Raw genomic sequence first — 18,241 nt, forward strand, 5'->3', positions numbered from 1 at the left:
GAATGAAATTCAACACACTCATTGTTTAAATCACACAGAGATAAATACATCGGTTCATTAAATTGCTTTCCTCTGTGAATTAGACATAAAGGACTCAGAAACTTCTACTCCCGTGCACAGCCATCATACCCTCCCAGAAGTAACAAACATGAATTAAATCCTGGCTCTCCAGACACGCAGCACATTTGTTTACAAGAAGTCTGTAAGAATGTGATGCAGTGCACATTTTACCTTAAAGCGTGAAGTCCTTCAGTGCCCAGTATTTTACATGCAGGGATACACGCCAGAGCCATAGAAAGAAACAAAATGGGAACAGCACACCAATGCCTACTTGTCATCTTCTGAATAAATTTTAACAGGAAACTACCTTAAAATGAAAGTAAACAAAACAAGCAATACACAGTGATTTCATGTTCTTCAATGCATTTAAATGACAATGACCCCAGCAGGACAGTGTTATCATCAGTACTGAAAATTAAGTGAAATACAACAGAATAATTACCTAATCTTTCCATGAATAAAGTAACTTAGAAAAGGTAATATGAAAGGTAATATAATAAGGAGATAACCAGGAATAAGCAAGTTTTTGCTTTGGTGATCTGCATTAATCACCATATTCAGTAATGGAATTTTAACTCTTATTGCTCTGAATACTAAACAATGCCATTTTTAAACTGCTACTCAGTTTGTGTGATGGTAGGTCACCCAGTCCTAGGGTTACTAATCACAGACCCTCCATTTTGCAATAAAAATATATGCCATGGGACAGGGCAGAGGAATAAGGCATCCGTGGCATTACAAATATTTAAGGTGTTTCTTACCAGAACGCCTACCTGTAGATACAGGATACTGAACAGAGCTGGTTCTACCTTTATTTAATCCAATTATACCACATGAAATTATGGTCTGTCAAAGGTTGCTCCTTTCCAGCCTACACCAACACCAAAATTTGGAACAATCTCAGAAGTACTCCTCCATCCAACTACACAATAAAAGAATTCTTACTCAGCCTCTGACTTGGACTGGCTCTTTTGAATAAAAGTCTGGCCAAAAGGTTAAAAAAAAAAACAAAACAAAAAAAAACCCCAAAACCCAAAAAAACCCCAACCCAAATCAAAAAACCCACAGCAAGAACCCCTAAACAAACAAACAAAAGAAGAACAGGGCTAAAGACCTTGCTCAGCACAGTATTGTCTATGCTGACAAATAAAGAAAAAAGAATCTGTGAATGCTGTTCACCTTCAGAACTTAAGAGTTTGTTTTTTTCAAGAAAAAAACATGTCTGCTTCAGTTTGCACCTAAAACAATTTTGTGTCTTAGTACTGCAGCATCCCTCAAAGCCTCTGAAGACCTCTCTTCTCTGTAAACTGCAGTGCCACAAGAAGATCTACTACTATTTTCTCGCAAGTAATGTGGAGAAACAGTGATATATATATTTATATGAGATACAGAAAATGGGCCCACAGTTTTTATTTAAAAAAAAAAAAAAGATAAAAGTGATAATTGAAACATACCTTTCTCTTCCTCTGGAAGAAGCATGACATAAGTAGCCAAAAACTTCTGTAGTCTCATTCCCAAAGGAGGACAGGCTCCTACTAACTGACCTGGTGCCCTGTTGGGTTTTTAAACAACAAGCCAGTTATATATTTGATAAAAGTAGGATTGCCCCTAAATAAAAATAATGTGCAGTTCAGTGGCTAATTCACTGCAAAGACTTCTCCAACAGGCCATAGAGATGGAGTGCATCAGGTTGCATCCCCCGCTTATCCCAGTATTCCAGCAGCACCCAGTAAACATGCAGCAGAAGGAGACAGTCACACCAGCATGACTCTCCCTGGCCACCTACAAGGACTTGGTGGTGACACACCGGCATTCAAGTGCAGCCTCAAGTCAAGTTACTCAGGTGTGAGAATACCTTACATCGAGCCCTCAGTAAGAGATGTCACTATCAGTTCAGCCCCCTGCTGCACATACAGAACGACATGGGCCTCAACAAGACAAGATCAGTGGCAGGCAGCAGGGACATGACCAGTCCAATCTGGAGAACTACCCACTAGCACAGAAAGTTTTAAGTAAAGATGCAAGAAACACAATCTGTGTTCTGTCAGAAGTCTCAGGATCCTAGCTATCAAGGATCAGCATCAGTCACGAGATTTTACAGTTCTCTCTCATACGGCTTGATATCAATGACAAGAACTCTGTATATTCCTGCTATACTCAAACATGCACCCTCCTCCGCATATCCCAACACCTCCACCAGAAACAGAGAAGCTAAGAGAGATTATAAAGCATCGACCCAACGCAGCCCTAGTATACACACCAAAACGTGCAGCACTTGCTTCCCACCAGTGTATGGCCACGGAAAGCAGGCTGTGGCCAGCTAATCAAGTCAAGAAACACACCCACTGTGAGAGCTCAAAGACATCACGTTTGTCCTGTCATGTTTAGATTAAACAAACTATTTTGACTACCCTTTATGCAGATTCACCCAATCCAAACTCATCACCAGTTTATTAAGGGACAGTCACCTGTCCCACCCCCTAAAAAAAGGTGCTTAAATAGATAATGTCAACTTTTCTAGCTGTCTAACAAGGTCATCCAGTCAAGGCTCCTCCAACATTATTCTGCCGAACCAAGCATTGGATTGTTAGCTGAATCACCCAAGCCACTGCACCTGGTATAACACTCAGTGCATGAAGTGCATTCAACACTTGATTCCCCATTCGCAGTACTCTCTCTGCAACCAGCACAAAGGATTGGATCAGTACACTGAACGCACAGCAAATTGCAACACCTTGGACTTCTATCTGTTCTTTACGTATTTACACCAATGGAAGACCCTGCCATCTGTCAACCTCAAACAGTCTCCAGTGAAAAAAAAATTCATTTCCAAAATGATAATCAGATATACCAGGTGTAAAACAGGACCCTGAGGCATCCCTATGTTGCTATTACCAGGATGATATTGAACCTATTTCATCTTACTCAAAGTCACCCACCTTTCCAGAAAAACTGTTCACAAGTCAGGGAGTTTGGCAACATCACTTGTTTATTAATGTATTTTCCTCTATCCAACACCTTACCCACTTACTCGAATTGGTATTATTAGAATACATTTCCAGTAATCAATATATTTCTAAGAAATATATTGTTTAAAGAAAACAGCAGTGGCTTACCTGCCATAGAGGGAACTTTCTGAGAGGGCATCCATTAATGGTCCAATAATAAACTGATTAAAAGGAAACAAGGACAATGGCTAAATGTACGCTTGCAATGCACTGTTACATAGAAGCTAACTAGACTTATTTCATGAGATTTTAAAAGGACAGAGTCTGAAATTAGAGCACACTCTTGCTAGTAACATGAACAAAACGAGGAGAAAATTAAAGAGAAGGGGAACAGCAGAATAAACAAGCAAGGCAATTTTTTCACCAGGTACATTTAAGAGCAGTGTGAAAGGTGCAGGCAAATAATAACGAACTAACTAAATAAGATTATGATGATGACAATAATAATAATAATAGCAGCAGCATAATATAAATTATTCCTTACTAAGGTGTAGGCTGGTTGGAGAGTCAACCTACAAACAATACTAATAAAAAAACCCTAAGAACTTTAAACTTACAATTTTTCTTCCCACACATGGAATATTTTAAACTGCCAGTTTTAATGGGATACAGTAATACACTGATTATACTGCAGAGACATTCACCTTCTCACAGGGTTATCTAGCAATGGATCTTCAAAACCTATCTTTGAGTAGGAAACACTATGCACAGACTCAAAGTCTGTTGACCAGGTTTATCCAAGACACTGTCCAATCAATTAATATTAATTAATGATTTTGGAAAGGTTCAGGGGGTCTGAAAATCTGCAGCACCAATTACTCTTCTGAGAATTTCACTTCTAGTAACAAATGTCAATAAACTGGGAGCCAATTTTAATTAGCACTTATTAGTTTGAAATGCAGGGACGAACAACTGCACTCAAAAACACATTCCCTCTAGCCAGATCATTTTTCAAGTAATTATATATTTGACCCCACTCACAAACACTGCTATCACTTGCACAGCTAAATAAGATGGCATTTTCAAAGAATGTGTCTCATTCCAAATCTACTGAGGCAATTAGTGTTAAGATACATTATAAATTAAAACCTCTGCTTGTTCTGGCAAGTAACAATAATACCCTTACCTCTGAAAAACCAAGTGGATTTGGAAGATGCTTTGTTTCGTAAAGCTCCAGAAAATGAAGAATGCCTTCCTTTGTCAATGTTTTATTCTCACTCTCAAACATCCGTTTATAGATGCACATGTGCCATGATGGGTGAAACAGCCAAGTACCTGTTACAAATGCAAATTCTTCTAAACTGACACAGGAATGACAGTGACACATTAATGTACTAACCCACAACATACTGACTTTCTGGACAACATCACAGCCGCATTCACAGGACATTTCAAAAAGAGGATTACAGCTACTAGATTTATAAGAGTACCCTGCTAAATCTCCAATACAAAAAAATATTTATTAACATGGCTTTCAAAACTTACCCTCTAAATTTCAGTAGTTACAAATTAAAAGGACTAACAAATGCAAAAACCACATCCTTTTTTCCTGCAACTCTCCTCAAAACTGTATTCACCTGCAACACTTCCACATTAGCAGTCTTTCCCCTTTACAAATACCTGTACTCTGACTTTCAACATCTTGCTCTACCTAATTAGATGTGTTCCATTTTGCCCTACAAAAGATGACGTTATGTCCTTCATCATGCTGTCTCGTCACTCATTTGATTTCTTCTCTCCCTACTTCCAATGTGTGAGTTGTGCTTGGCTCATACATCTCAGCCCAAGAATCTCTGACTTTTTTATTTTCATATTTGCTTAAGTAAAGCAAAATATAGTGAAAAATGACCATTTAGTTAGGTTTGCTGACAGAAAAAAAATATTTTATTTCTTGATAACATAGTAAGCAATAAGGGTAGGTTTTCTTCTTGTTGCATCTCAAAGCACAGCAGCAGTGCCTCTGCACATTTGCCAAACAACCCAGGCATACAGCAGACCTACAAAATCTGGAACAGCCACCCAGAAAACATCTCATCCAAGAAACAAAGCACAACAAAAAGCTGCTACTAAAACAGTACAGAACAAAGTGGGACTTAACTGCTTGATATTTAGACAATGTATCAGGAAAGTCCAGTCTTACCTTTTTCCTCTGATATAGCAAGCTCATACAACCTGTTTAGTTTTGGCAATACTGGCTTTATGACATGGATCTGAAATGCAAATCAAGATGCAATATGTGTAGTCAGTTTGTATCTCAAACCTAAGAACTGGCACTTAGTAATCAGCAAGAATTTACTCACAACAGCATTAATATAGTAATTGGCAATATAACTGTATTTAAAGAAACTTGCAATGCCTATGCAACTGACTCCAGCACTTGGTATACAACACTCAGCTGTAGGTTAGCACTGAAGAAAAACTGCTGCCTTGTCAGAAGAACAATACTTCCTAATAATCAACCATTCTATTCATCAGAAGTATAATAAAACAGCACAAATCTCTAAACTTAAACATTTTGGTAAATACTATTTCTCTCAGTTTCAGGACAAAGACGGAGTCACACAATCAATAGTTAACACCACGACACCATGCAACTAGGGAAGCCTCAAGCCAACAAGAATCTTTGCCAAGTACACTGGATGCTGAGTCAAACAGTAATTTTCATCCAGGGACATAAATGCGTTACCATACAGAAACATTCTGCTCCATCAAGAAGAATCATAGAATCATTCAGGTTGGAAAAGACTTCTAAGATCATAAAGTCCAGCTGTCAGCACACCACCATCATACCTATTAAACCAGGTCCCAGAGTGCCATGTCTACACACTTTTGAACATCTCCAAGGAAGGTGAATCCAACCCCTTCCTTGGGCAGCCTGTCCCAATGCTTCGCCACTCTTTCCGTAAAGAAATATTTCCTAATACCCATGCTAAACCTCCCCTGGTGCAACTTGAGGCTGGTTCCTCTTGTCCTGTCCCTTGTTACTTGGGAGAAGAAGAGGTTATTAAGCTGCAACAGCCTGGTTTTCACTAAGAAACAGGTCATCTGTGGTCTTGCACTAAGCTGCAATCCTGGGTTTTGCTCCTTAGTTCAACCAACTGCTTTAACCAGAATTGTTCCAAAGACAGAGGAGAGTTTTGAATTTATTCAAAATTACACAAGCTGCTTTTTATGCATTTAGAATTTGAAATAAAAATATTCCTATTAACGCTTACTTAGATACCATCCATGTTCAAAACTGGAAATATCTTGCCTAATAAAACTACCGGACCAGAGAGAATAGCAGGAAGATGGGCCAGGAGAGGTTTAGGTTGGATACTAGGAAAAGGTTCTTCACTCAGAGGGTGGTGGAGCACTGGAACAGGCTTCCCTTGGAAGTAAGTGGTCATGGCACCAAGCCTGACAATATTAGCAGCCTTCCAGTACCTGAAGGAGGCCTACAAGAAAGCTAGGGAGGGACTGTTTACAAGGGCATGTAGCTATTTTCCCCCTTCCAATCCAAACCATTCTGTGATTATATGATTGACTTATGAATATTGAATAGGGATTGGAACAATACACTCAGAAACATAGTGTGAGTTTTGGGATTGTCCTTTGCAGGGACTGGAGCTAGACTCAGTTGATATTTGTGGGTCCCTTCCAACTCCAGGCATCCTACGACTGATTCCATGATCTGCAGCAGAGTGAGATATTCCATCGAATCATAGAATACTTTGGGTTGGAAAGGACCTTAAAGATCATCTAATTTCAGCCCCCTTGAGATGGGCAGGGACACTTCTCACCAGCCCAGGCTGCCCAAGGCCCCATCCAGCCTGGCCTTGAACACCTCCAGGGATGGGGCAGCCACAGCTTCCTTGGGCAACCTCTGCCAGGGCCTCACCACTCTCATGGTGAAGAAATTCCTCCTTATGTCAAGCCTAAATCTACCCCTCTCCAGTTTATACCCATTCCCACTAGTTCTATCACTACAACCCTTTGTAAAAATTCCCTCCCCAGCTTCCTTATAGCCCCTTTCAGGTACTGGAAGGTCGTTATAAGGTCTCCTTGGACCCTTCTCTTCTCCAGGCTGAACAAGCCCAGCTCTCTCAGCCTGTCCTTGCATGGAAGGTGCCCCAGCCCTCTGATCATCTTTGCAGCCATCCTCTGGGCCTGTTCCAACGGCTCCGTGTCCTTATTACGTTGAGGATTCCAGAACTGGACACAATACTCCAGGTGAGGTCTCACAAGAAAGGAAGAGAGGCACGGAGTCAGCTTCCTTGACCTGCTGGTCATGCTTCTTTTGATGTAGCCCAGGACCCGGCTGGCCTTCAGGGAAAGCACAACTTGTGACGAGCGCGCTCCTACCTGGTTTCCTTCCAAAGTTTCCATGATCAGAATGTAAGTTTCCCAGAACTGCACGAGCTTCTCCTTCTCATCTGCGCACCACCAGAACAGGCTCGGCTCTGACAAGGACAACATCAGGTTACTACCCTGTGCCATTCATAGAATAGAATCACAGAATCACCAGGTTGGAAAAGACCCACTGGATCATCGAGTCCAGCCATTCCTATCAAACACTAAACCATGCCCCTTAGCACCTTGTCCACCCGTGCCTTAAACACCTCCAGGGAAGGTGAATCAACCACCTCCCTGGGCAGCCTGTTCCAGTGCCCGATGACCCTTTCATTCATCGACTCATTCATTCGCGGGGAGGGAGCTTCCCCCCTCACCCCCCGTACCGTCTCCGCCGTCCGCGGGGCAGCGCAGCCGCTCCCGGTTCCCGCTGACCTCCAGCGCTCTCTTCAACAGGAACCGCGCCCGCTTGCGGCCCAGCGCGTCCCGCCCGGTCAGCCCGGCCTGCACCGCCCCCCAGAACCGGGGACACGTCCTGGCGTCCAGCCCGCCCGCGCCGGCCCCTCGCGGCAGCACCGCGTCCGCCAGCGCGCTCAGCGCCGCCAGCGCCCGCGGCCCCGCGGCCTCCCCGCCCGCGCCCAGCAGCCCCTCCCACACCCGCCGCCGCGCCGCCGCGTCGCCGCCCAGCGCCGGCAGCAGCCGCCCGGCCGCCAGCGCCGCGGCCGCCCCGCCGTCCCCGTCCTCGCCCGCCCGCGCCAGCGCCGCCGCCGCGCAGCGCTCCGCCAGCTCGGGCTCCTCCAGCCGCGGCGCCGCCGCCGCCAGCGCCTCCAGCGCCGCCTCGGCGCCCGCCCCCGCCGCCAGCTCCGCCAGGGCGTCGCGCGCCAGCCGCGCGGCCAGCGGCGCCCCGCAGAGCTGCACGCAGTGCCCCAGCGCGCCCCGCGCCGCCCGCGACACCCGCAGCCGCTCCGCGCCGCCCGCCGCCTCCCCGCCGCCGCCCAGCAGCGGCCGGCACCGCTCCAGCGCCAGCTCCCACGCCGCCCTCCGCAGCGCCTCGGGCTCGCCCGGCGGCCGCGGCCCGCCCGCCGCCAGGCGCTGCAGGAGGAGGCGCAGCGCCTCCGCGCGATCGGCGGAGAGCGGCGCGCTGACGGCCCGCAGCACCGCGCCGGGGTCCCCGCCGCCGGCCAACAGCGCGTCGGCCAGCACCACCTCCATCCCGCCGCCCCGGCAGCGCCGCGCAGGCGCGGGGGGAGAGCGGGGGAGGGGGCGGTGCCCGCCCGGCTTGGGGGCGGGGGGCAGGCGGAGTCACGCTGGCTTCGTGGCTGCGGGCGGTGGGGAGGGGTCTGGCTACGGGGGCTGCGGGGGGTCGTCGTTGTTCCCCTCTCCCCTCGCAGGCGCGGCTGCCTGTGTCCCTCTGAGTGTTCCCAGCGGTGGGGGCAAAACCATGGAATCATAGAAGGGTTTGGATTGGAAGGGACCTTAAAGATCATCTAATTCCAACACCCCTGCCATGGGCAGGGACACCTCCCACTAGATCAGGCTGCCCAAGGCCCCATCCAACCTGGCCTTGGACACTTCTAGGAATGAGACAGCCACAGCTTCCCTGGGCAACCTGTGCCAGGGCCTCACCACCCTCATGGTGAAGAAATTCCTCAAGCCTAAATCTGCCCCTCTCCAGTTTATATCCATTCCCACTAGTCCTGTCACTACAACTCTGTAAAAAGTCCCTCCCCAGCTTCCCTGTAGCCCCTTTCAGGTACCGGAAGGTCGCTATAAGGTCTCCTCGGAGCTTTCTCTTCTCCAGGCTGAACAACCCCAACTCTCTCAGCCTGTCTTTGTACGGGAGGTTCTCCAGCCCTCCGATCATCTTTGTAACCCTCCTCTGGGCCCATTCCAACAGCTCCATATCCTTTTTATGTTGAGGATTCCAGAACTGGACACAGTACTCCAGGTGAGGTCTCACAAGAGAAGAATAGAGGGGCAGAATCAACTCCCTCGCCCTGCTGGCCACACTTCTTTTGATGCAGCCCAGGATACAGTTGGCTTTCAGGGCTGCGAGTGCACATTGCCAGCTCATGTCAAGCTTCTCATCAACTAGCACCCCCAAGTCCTTCTCTGCAGGGCAGCTCTCAATCACATCATCCTCCATCCTGTACTGAAACCAGGGATTGGCCCAACCCAGGTGTAGGACCTTGCACTTGGCCTTGTTGAACCTCATGAGGTTCTCACAGGTCCACTTCTCCAGCCTGTCCAGGTCACTGTGGATGACTTGCTGTCCTTTCAGTGTGGCAACTGCACCTCTCAGCTTGGTGTCATATGCAAACTTGCTGAGGTGCACTTGATCTCACTGTCAGTATCATTGATGAAGATATGAAACAGCACTGGTCCCAGTATGGACCCCTGAGGGACACCACTTGTCATGGATCTCCATCTGGATGTCAAGCCATTGACCACTACTCTCTGAAGACAGCCATCCTACCTGTTTCTTATCCACTGAGCAATCCACCCATCAGATCCATACATCTCTAATTTAGAGAGAAGGATATTGTGGGGGGCCATGTCAAAGGCTGCACACAATTCAAGATAGATCACATCTGTTGGTTTATCCGTGTCCACATCATAGAAAACCACTAAATTGGTCATACAGGACACAGAGAGTGTCTTGGCAACCACATCTGCCAGTTCCCTCAGGACTCTGGGATGCATCTCATCAGGTCCCATAGACTGATATATGTTCAGGTTCCTCAGGTGTTCATGAACCTGATCCTCCTTTACTGTGGGAGGGGTTTTACCCCCCTAGTCACCATCTTGCTGTTCCATGACCCAGGAGGGGATGAGGAGAGTGGTTATCAGTGAAGACTGAGGCGAAAAAGTTGTTGACTACCTCTGCCTTCTTCTTGTCTGTTGAAATGAGGTCACCATTTCCAACCATCAGTGGGCGTACTCTCTCTTTAACCTTCCTCTTCTGATTGACATATCTGTAGAAGCCTTTCTTGTTGATTTTCACTTCCCTTGCCAAATTCAGCTCCAGCTGCACCTTGGACATCCTGATCTCATCCCTACACAACTGGACAGTGTCCCAATACATGCCGCATGTTCCCTGTCCTTGCTTGCACTGCCTGTGCAGTTCCCTCTTGCTCTTAAGTTTGACCAGCAGGTCTCAACTCAGCCATGCTGGTCTCTTCCCTTTCCTGCCTGATTTCCTACATCTGGGGACTGAGCACTCTTTCACTTTATGGAAAGCATCCTTCAGTATTTTCCAGCTCTGATCCGCTCCCTTGTGCCCAAGGCCCATGTCCCAGGGGGTTCTACTGAGTAGCTCCTTGAAGAGCTGAAAGTCTGCTTTCCTGAAATTTAGGGACCTGACTATACTCCTCGCCTGTCCCATATCCCTTGGGACCTTGAGCTCCAGCAGCGTGTGATCACTGCAGCCCAGGCTGCCTCCGAACTTATTGTCACTGATGAGCTCAGTTATATTGGTGATCATCAGGTCCAGTATTGCATTCCCTTGGGTGGGGGCCTCTATTAGGTGGACTGAGAAGTTATCCTCAATGCACTCCAGGAGTCTCCTGGATTGCCTACAGCTTGCCAGGCTGCTGTTCCAGCGTATGTCAGGGTGGTTGAAGTGCCCCAGCAGGATGAGAGCTTGTAAGCGTGAAGCCTCCTGTAGCTGGAGGAAGAAGGCTTCATCAGTTGGCTCTCCTTGATCATGTGGCCTGTAGTATACACCAACCACAAGGTTCCTTTTGCTGCCTCAGTCTTTTTTTCTGACCCACAAGCTTTCAACCTGTTCGTGGCTACTCTTCAATGACAGCTCTTCACATTCTATCCCTTTCCTGAGATAGAGGGCAACACCTCCACCCCTCCTTCCCGGTCTGTCCTTTCTGAACATCCTGTAGCCATCAATAGCCACATTCCAGTCATGGGAGTCGTCCCACCAAGTTTCTGTGATGGCAGCTAGATCATAGCTTTCTAGTAGCACGGTAGCTTCCAGCTCATCCTGCTTGTTACCCAAGCTTCATGCATTTGTATAGGGGCACTTCAGCTGGGCTGCCGGTCACACCATCTTCCTAGTGGACCCTTTATTACCTATAAGGTGGTGTGGAAAAGTATCCTTCCTGACAGTTAACGCCTGTCCTCCCACCGCTTGTCAAAGACTAGCCTGATGTTATCCCCTTCCTCCTTCACATTTAGTTTAAAGCCCTATCTACAAACCTTGCAAGCTCCTGTGCAAAGACCCTCCACCTGCTCTGAGAAATATGGCTCCCAGTAGTAGTCTCAGTGCTGTGTAGGCTATCCCATTATCAAAAAACCCAGATTTGTTGTGGTGACACCAGCCACAAAGCCATGTATTAATTGACTGGACCTGTCTGAGCTTTGCGATGTCACCACCTGTAACTGGAAGGAGGGAAGAAAATACCACCTGGGCCCCAGATTCCTTCACTAGCCGTCCCAAGGTCCTAAAATCTCATTTAATCCCCCCTGGGCTTTGTACTGCTGCTTCCTTCCACATGGAGCAGCAGTAACAGGTAATAGTCTGTAGATCTCACCAGACTGGGAAGTTTCCTTACAACATCCCTTACCCGGGCTCCTGGGAGGCAGCAGACTTCCCTGTGAATGGGGTCTGCTTGACATATTGCACCCTCTGTGCCCTTCACTAGAGAGTCTCCCACAACTATGACTCTCCTATCTGCCCTCGTGGCATTTGTGGCAATACGGCATGCCCTTTTGGTCTCTGTCCTTGCTCTGATGTAGGTGCATCTTCCTCTGCATTTTCCTCCAGTCCGTCCTCCACATTGAGAGCCTCAAATATGTTGTGGAGCAACACCTGAGGAGGTGTGGGCAAGGAGGGGGTTGGTTTTCTGCCCCATCAGTGGACTCGCTTCCACTTACTTCGTTTTGAGCGCTTGCCTACAACCTGAGGGGGAGGAGATACCATATCCCTTTGATCCTGGGCTTTTTCCTTTGTCTGAGTCTGCTCCTGTATCCTAGAGCTCAGGGTGTGGTTCCATGACTTGCCCAGTCAAAAGACAGGGAGTATTTCCTAGATCCACGAGCTGTCAACTCGCGTCCAGGCCTCTTTTGACTTGTGCAGTTGAAAGACAAGAGGAGTTTGGGATCGGGATATACTGGATAGAGGAAGAAAGATAGGCAGGAAAAGATAACCAGGATGGCATGCGTGATTATACAAGGATCGGGATTAATAAAACAACAGCTGAGTGAACCAGTACAAGTATAAATCTAACAATCAAAAAATAACATTTTAACAAATGGGGTTGAACCTACGGTTCTTATCCTTGGTTTTCTATACCTTAGATTACCAGCAATGGTAAATAAACAACTCCAATCTTAATGCATAGCCCACAAGCACTAGTAGTTTTGGAGCACTCAAAGGGGTGCCACTTATTTTCCCAAAAATTTTAAGGTTCAATTTTGTAACCAGAATCCCACAATCTGATCCCTGAATGCAATCAAAGTCTCTTGGATCTCATCCGACACGTGCACTCTAAGGTAACAGGAGAGAGAGGGAGAGAGAGAGGGGGAGAGAGAAGGAAAGAAATCACCACATCGTTGGGGAGCAGCAGTTCCTTGGGAACATGCGGTCGTAGCAGCGGCTTCTTCCAGGCTGTGTGGTCCAGGCTGGTCCGATTAAAGTGATGGTTGAGAGAGAGTGTGGGAGTGAGAGGTCCCCGTGTGGTTCCTTGTGAGTTCCTTTATAAGGCCTGTCTGACCCCCATCAGCATGTGTTGGGGTGGTCCTGCCACATGTCTTACAGGAGGGTCCAGCCCGGGCAGTCTCGTGGGTGGAGGAAGATGGGGCTGGGGGGCAGCACCCACCACTGCATCACCTCCCCTTGTAGCAGTGGCCCCGGACCTTGAGCTCAGCCAGGTGAGGAAAAGCTGTGCTTACTCCTGAACCTTCCCTCCATTGAACCCAGTGCCACAGACGAGGCCCTCAGGTGATATCCCAAGCTCCATCCTTGGGAAGGTCTGCTACTGCAGCACCTCCACTATTCACTGCTGGCACCACAAAACAAACATGCAAATGGCCAGCCTTCAGACAAAATGTTTAAGGCAAACAAAGCAGCAAAGTCAGGCTTTACAATCAGCACATAAAATAATGGTGGCAAACTACTCTCCTAGAAGACGTGGTTATAGGAGAACGCAAACCTGAAACCTTCTGTTCCTACAAAAGCTATGGACAGCAAGTTCCTTGTGCATCATCATGGATACAACATGGTTTCCAATGGGTATAGGAGTTACAGTTGCTAAGCTGTTAATTCCTTAGGCATCTATTGAAAAAGAAAGATGTATTGAAATTTTTCAGTGTGAGTTCCCACTTGATCACTCTCTCAAAAACACATGAGTACAGTCTCTACTAACTATCCATTTTCACCAAACTTTTTAGGAATTGGGTTTGTTTGAGAGTATACTGATTGCAAAATGGCTGAAGCTTCTTATTAGAACTGGACCTACAGTGTGACTACATATGTGATGTAATCTAGAAAAAAGAAGGTGGAAGAGAATTATTTTAAACCCACTAGCTAGCACGGTTTCTGTATGCCTTGCCACAGAACTTTCTTTTCTTTCTTACTTACAGCAAGCAGTCCGATGAATTGTGGGTGTTTCTTTTATCAGGTTTGCAAAAGTGCCAAGCAGGGTATCCCTTCTTTATTACAATTTTACTCTTCCCTTCTAGGGACATGTAAGACTTAACTAAATGAAGCGTTAGAGGTCTGCATGACAAGTAGTAATCAAAATGGACTAAAGTACAAGGTGCCGTGCTATTTCTCCATTACTGTCTGAATTCAGCCTTGCCTTTATTTTTATCACAGCAGGGTGTCAAACCTAAGTTTTTAAATGCAGTGTTTAAATTTAAACTGTTTCACTGGAGACAGTCTTACCAGACAAAAAGAAGTAGGTGAAAAATTAAGACCATGAGAGATCAGGCTGGGGAGCTTCTGAGTGGAGTGTGATGTGGAAAGGTAAACAACAACATCAACAACAACAACAACAAAACCATAAAGGTGGATATGGAGAGGTGGATAGAGAAAAGGAGCAAAAAGAAGCAATTTGTATTTTTCAAATGGCAAGAGTTAAAGCATTCACACCTTCATGCCATATTCATTAAGCATTCTCATTCTGGGACCCTAAATTTGTGCTTTCCAGCTCTACAATTCCAACATACACCCCTACCTCACCAAAGACCATGTTGCATTCATTTCCTTCCACTTTGCAAGCTTATCCCAACCCTTTTCTGCCTTCTTCCCAGGCCAGCCCTGCTCACAGGCCCCAAGTCTACCAGCTTGCAGCCGTCTCTAGGATCTCAAAGCCTAGAAGCTGTAAAGCAAAGCAGTAAGCACTGGCTTACTGCACCAGCCTCAGCAATCAGAACATTCCACACCTGCCAATCTCTCGTATACTCTGTACAGCTATTTAGAAGATATTCTGCATTCCTTTACCTACCCAGGTCCTCTGCATCCTCAGCATACGGGCTAGATTAAAGGTTGAAATAGCTTGGATTTTTTTAGACAGGACAGTCTGCAGCTGCTTTCTTTGTTTCTGCCATATGACATGGCAGAATACCAGATGTCCCTCGACCAGATTTATCTGTTTTAGAAACCTAAGAATAGGAGGAACTATCTGAAGCATTAGAAACAGTCCACCACAATAGCAAACAGCCCTGAAGTAAGTGGTCATTCTGGATATGTCCTCTTCACAGGCCAGTACTGTCTATGGACAACAAAATACTTCTCAGCTCCCTGTAACAGATGTAGGGCTTTCTACACACTCCTCTCCCTTAACTAGGGTCTATCTGTGACATTTAATAATATTGCTGAGCCTATGGGAGACAGGACAGAAATGACAAACGTGTTGATTCTTATCTCAACTTTATAACAGCACCTTTCTGGTGATTTGGTCAGCACATGATAATTAGCCGACCAGGCTGGGGCCGATTTTTCCAACTCAGATATGTTACGATAGTAGTTTGTTGGTTTTCATCAGGGCCCATAATGCTACACCAGTTTAGCAATACAAGACTGAGATTCCTTCCTCACACCCCCGCTTAAAAAATTGGTGCGTGGTTGAACTACGTGATCTTTTAGACAAATGTTACTTGTTCTGATGTAAATGTTTTTCCCTCCGATCACAGAATAAGGCAACTCTGTACTAGGAACAATCCATGGATGATCATTCCTGTGATTGGTTGTACTGGAAAAAGATCATGGACAAAAGTACAGTATGAACTGCAGACAATTAGTTATAAGTCTTAGAAATCCCCACTTACATATTTGGAAGCATGTGTGATGCCGTTGCTGTAAAGCCAGTGCTGAATTGAGGTACCACCTTAGATTATTAGAGCCCAGGCCATGTATATGTCTTTAAGTTTCATGCCGATGGTCACTTTGGATCACACAAAATACCTTTCTTCTCACAAAAAACTCTTATAGTCCCATAATACCACTTGCATGTTTACAGGTAATTCTGCGCAGTTCATAAGGAGGAAGGCTTAGCTGACCCTGCAGCATGATTTTCTTTCCTTGCTGGAGTCCAGGGGAGCAAATTTGCATAGTGTAAGATCTCTAGGGGGACTGGGTACCTAATATAGCCTTTTCTTTCCTCTCCCACTGTGTGCAAGAGAAATAGATGGGAGATTTCTGAAACGGAGTAATGCAGAAAATTTTCCACCACATGTCTATACCACAGTAAAATGGCAGAATGAAATGAAAAGCACAGATGTTCTCTGTACAAAAAAAAAATTACCAAGCAGTTAGGTATATTCATATCCTCTTCTAGATTCGGTCACTGCTGTTGTGCAAAAAACCAGCAGTGTACATATCTTGTACACGAATCTCACTCCAAGGCAGCACTTGCAGTATGGAGCTCAGGTGGGAAAAGAGGACTGGATAATATGGTAAAGGTTCATACACAAGTACAGACATCTATGTATCTCCTAAGTTCAAATGCAGCTAGACAAGATGGGTGGAAGTGGAAGGACTAGAAAGGGACAGTTACTGAATTGCAAGAGGTGAGAAAGGGATAAAAGAAATAGAACACTTCTACAAGTTGGCTGTGCTGTTATCTCCTGATCCTCTCATACTTTTTTTCATTTGTCTCCCCTATGTTGCTTCTAAACCTTTCTTCTGGCTCTTTCATGTCACAATGCAACCGTGTCTTAATGATAACCATTTTAAAATGAGATTCAGCTTGTCCCTCCAGCTATTGCCTCTATCTCTCCTCCCTTTCATTTCTGAACTTGCTACCCACTTACAATGAGCCTGGAGTTTGTCCTCTCCAATTCCATTTCAGTGATAATTTCAACACTTCTGTCCCAGTCTGATTCTTACATCCCAATCTGACAGTATGTCTGCTGTTATTATAGTGTGTGAGCTACCACTGCCCACAAGCTACTTGTTGAGTAGGTAGCTCCATGTTTCTGTTTCCAGACTCCATTGTGAAATATGAACAAATCCTGTATCTTGCAAATACTATCTGCAGAATTTCCCCAAGACAGACCCATTCTTATCTGCCCACATGCTTAAAATTATTGTCTAGGCTACCATTGTACCACATCCATATCCCCTATCCTGGTTTAACAAAAGCAATCTTTGCATAATTAGATCTTTCTGTTGTGAAGATCTGTTTCATGGCCTGCTGTTTTGACCTTGCCACCTCTCCCTTTACATCCCTCTGCTGGCTTCCTCTTCTGTGCTACTTCAAACTCATGCTGCTTCTTTTCCCTTTCCAGATCTGTTCATCTGTCCTTCTCCATCCTCTTATCTAATACCAAGACACTGACTTGCACACTTGACCTACCCATGATGCCAGTCTTAATTGTCCATATATTAGACTTTCAAGTACCCTCATGCTTTTTCTCCTACCAACATCCACTTCATTTTCTACTTTTATATTCCAAACATCCCTTTGTTGTGACACTGACACAAATTTTACGAAGCACATGGTCTGTGACTTTCTGTGCTCTGTGGCATTCTATGTGGACTGTTAAGCAGGTTCCCTATTTTTGTGTATTATCTTGTCATCTATTTGGGCTGCATATTTCCCCCAGTGACAATCAGTGCAGTACTGAGAGAATACAGATAGAGAATAAAGATAACAGTAATTGTGATAAATAAACAAATAAATCAGAAAGTGGCAATGTGTCAAGCCACCGGGTAGGAAAGAAAAAGTAGCTTACGTTGTGCAACTGAGCTTTTATGGGGAGAAGAATAAAAGACAAATGTAAAGGTGGCTCACAGAGATAAGTGGCATGACAGCTGAAGTTTTTGTAGCCTTTCGTACCCCAGCACTTCCCCACATACATACAGACCCGTTGAGACATTCAAACTCAAGGCTTCATAACCTCTGCAGAACAGAAGATGGTGCTGTTGTCACTGACACGTGCCTTCCAATTTTTATTTTATTTTTCTGGTGAAAAGAAAGCAAGTGATAGTGGAGAAAAAGAAAAGAGAGGAAAGTAAAAGTATAGGAACAGAAGCAACTGCCATTTCCCAGGGTTTTTACCAGAGAAATCCAGAAACTCAAGTGGAAGTATGTTAAATCCACAAAAATCTCAAAGGACTATCTAAAAGAGAGTGCAGATCTGGAGTTTTCAAGAAATGTAAGTAGAGAGAGGTGTGCAAATAACTAGGAGAAGCAGAGAGGCAGCACACAGTATATGCTGGATGCATGCTTTCGCATTTCCTTCAGGTTACTAGTGACCTAGGCTCAGGAAGGTGCTAAATACTGTCAGTTCCCTGTTTACTCCACAAGGAGTGAGCATTGATCATCAAAACCTGGGAAGATCTGGTCCAGTGTGTCTCAAGCCAGGCATTTGAAAGCAGA

General features: G+C 45.6%; 1 protein-coding gene across 2 annotated transcripts in view; it reads right to left on the reverse strand.

Annotated features, from left to right (window-relative positions):
* The window catches only part of TARBP1 (TAR (HIV-1) RNA binding protein 1), a 39,091-nt gene extending 30,472 nt beyond the window's left edge, over window positions 1-8,619 (reverse strand). For both annotated transcript variants that reach the window (XM_069852332.1, XM_069852333.1), the window contains exons 1-7: window positions 7,787-8,619; window positions 7,413-7,510; window positions 5,209-5,278; window positions 4,195-4,343; window positions 3,177-3,229; window positions 1,515-1,612; window positions 232-367 (exon numbers count right to left, since the gene is read on the reverse strand). In XM_069852332.1, the coding sequence (XP_069708433.1) occupies window positions 232-367; window positions 1,515-1,612; window positions 3,177-3,229; window positions 4,195-4,343; window positions 5,209-5,278; window positions 7,413-7,510; window positions 7,787-8,612 (1,430 nt within the window). In that variant the 5' untranslated portion in view covers window positions 8,613-8,619. The remainder of the gene's footprint in view (window positions 1-231; window positions 368-1,514; window positions 1,613-3,176; window positions 3,230-4,194; window positions 4,344-5,208; window positions 5,279-7,412; window positions 7,511-7,786) is intronic.
* Window positions 8,620-18,241: the final 9,622 nt, after the last annotated feature.

This window comes from Phaenicophaeus curvirostris, chromosome 2 (genome assembly GCF_032191515.1).
Source record: "Phaenicophaeus curvirostris isolate KB17595 chromosome 2, BPBGC_Pcur_1.0, whole genome shotgun sequence".
Lineage (NCBI taxonomy): Eukaryota > Metazoa > Chordata > Aves > Cuculiformes > Cuculidae > Phaenicophaeus > Phaenicophaeus curvirostris.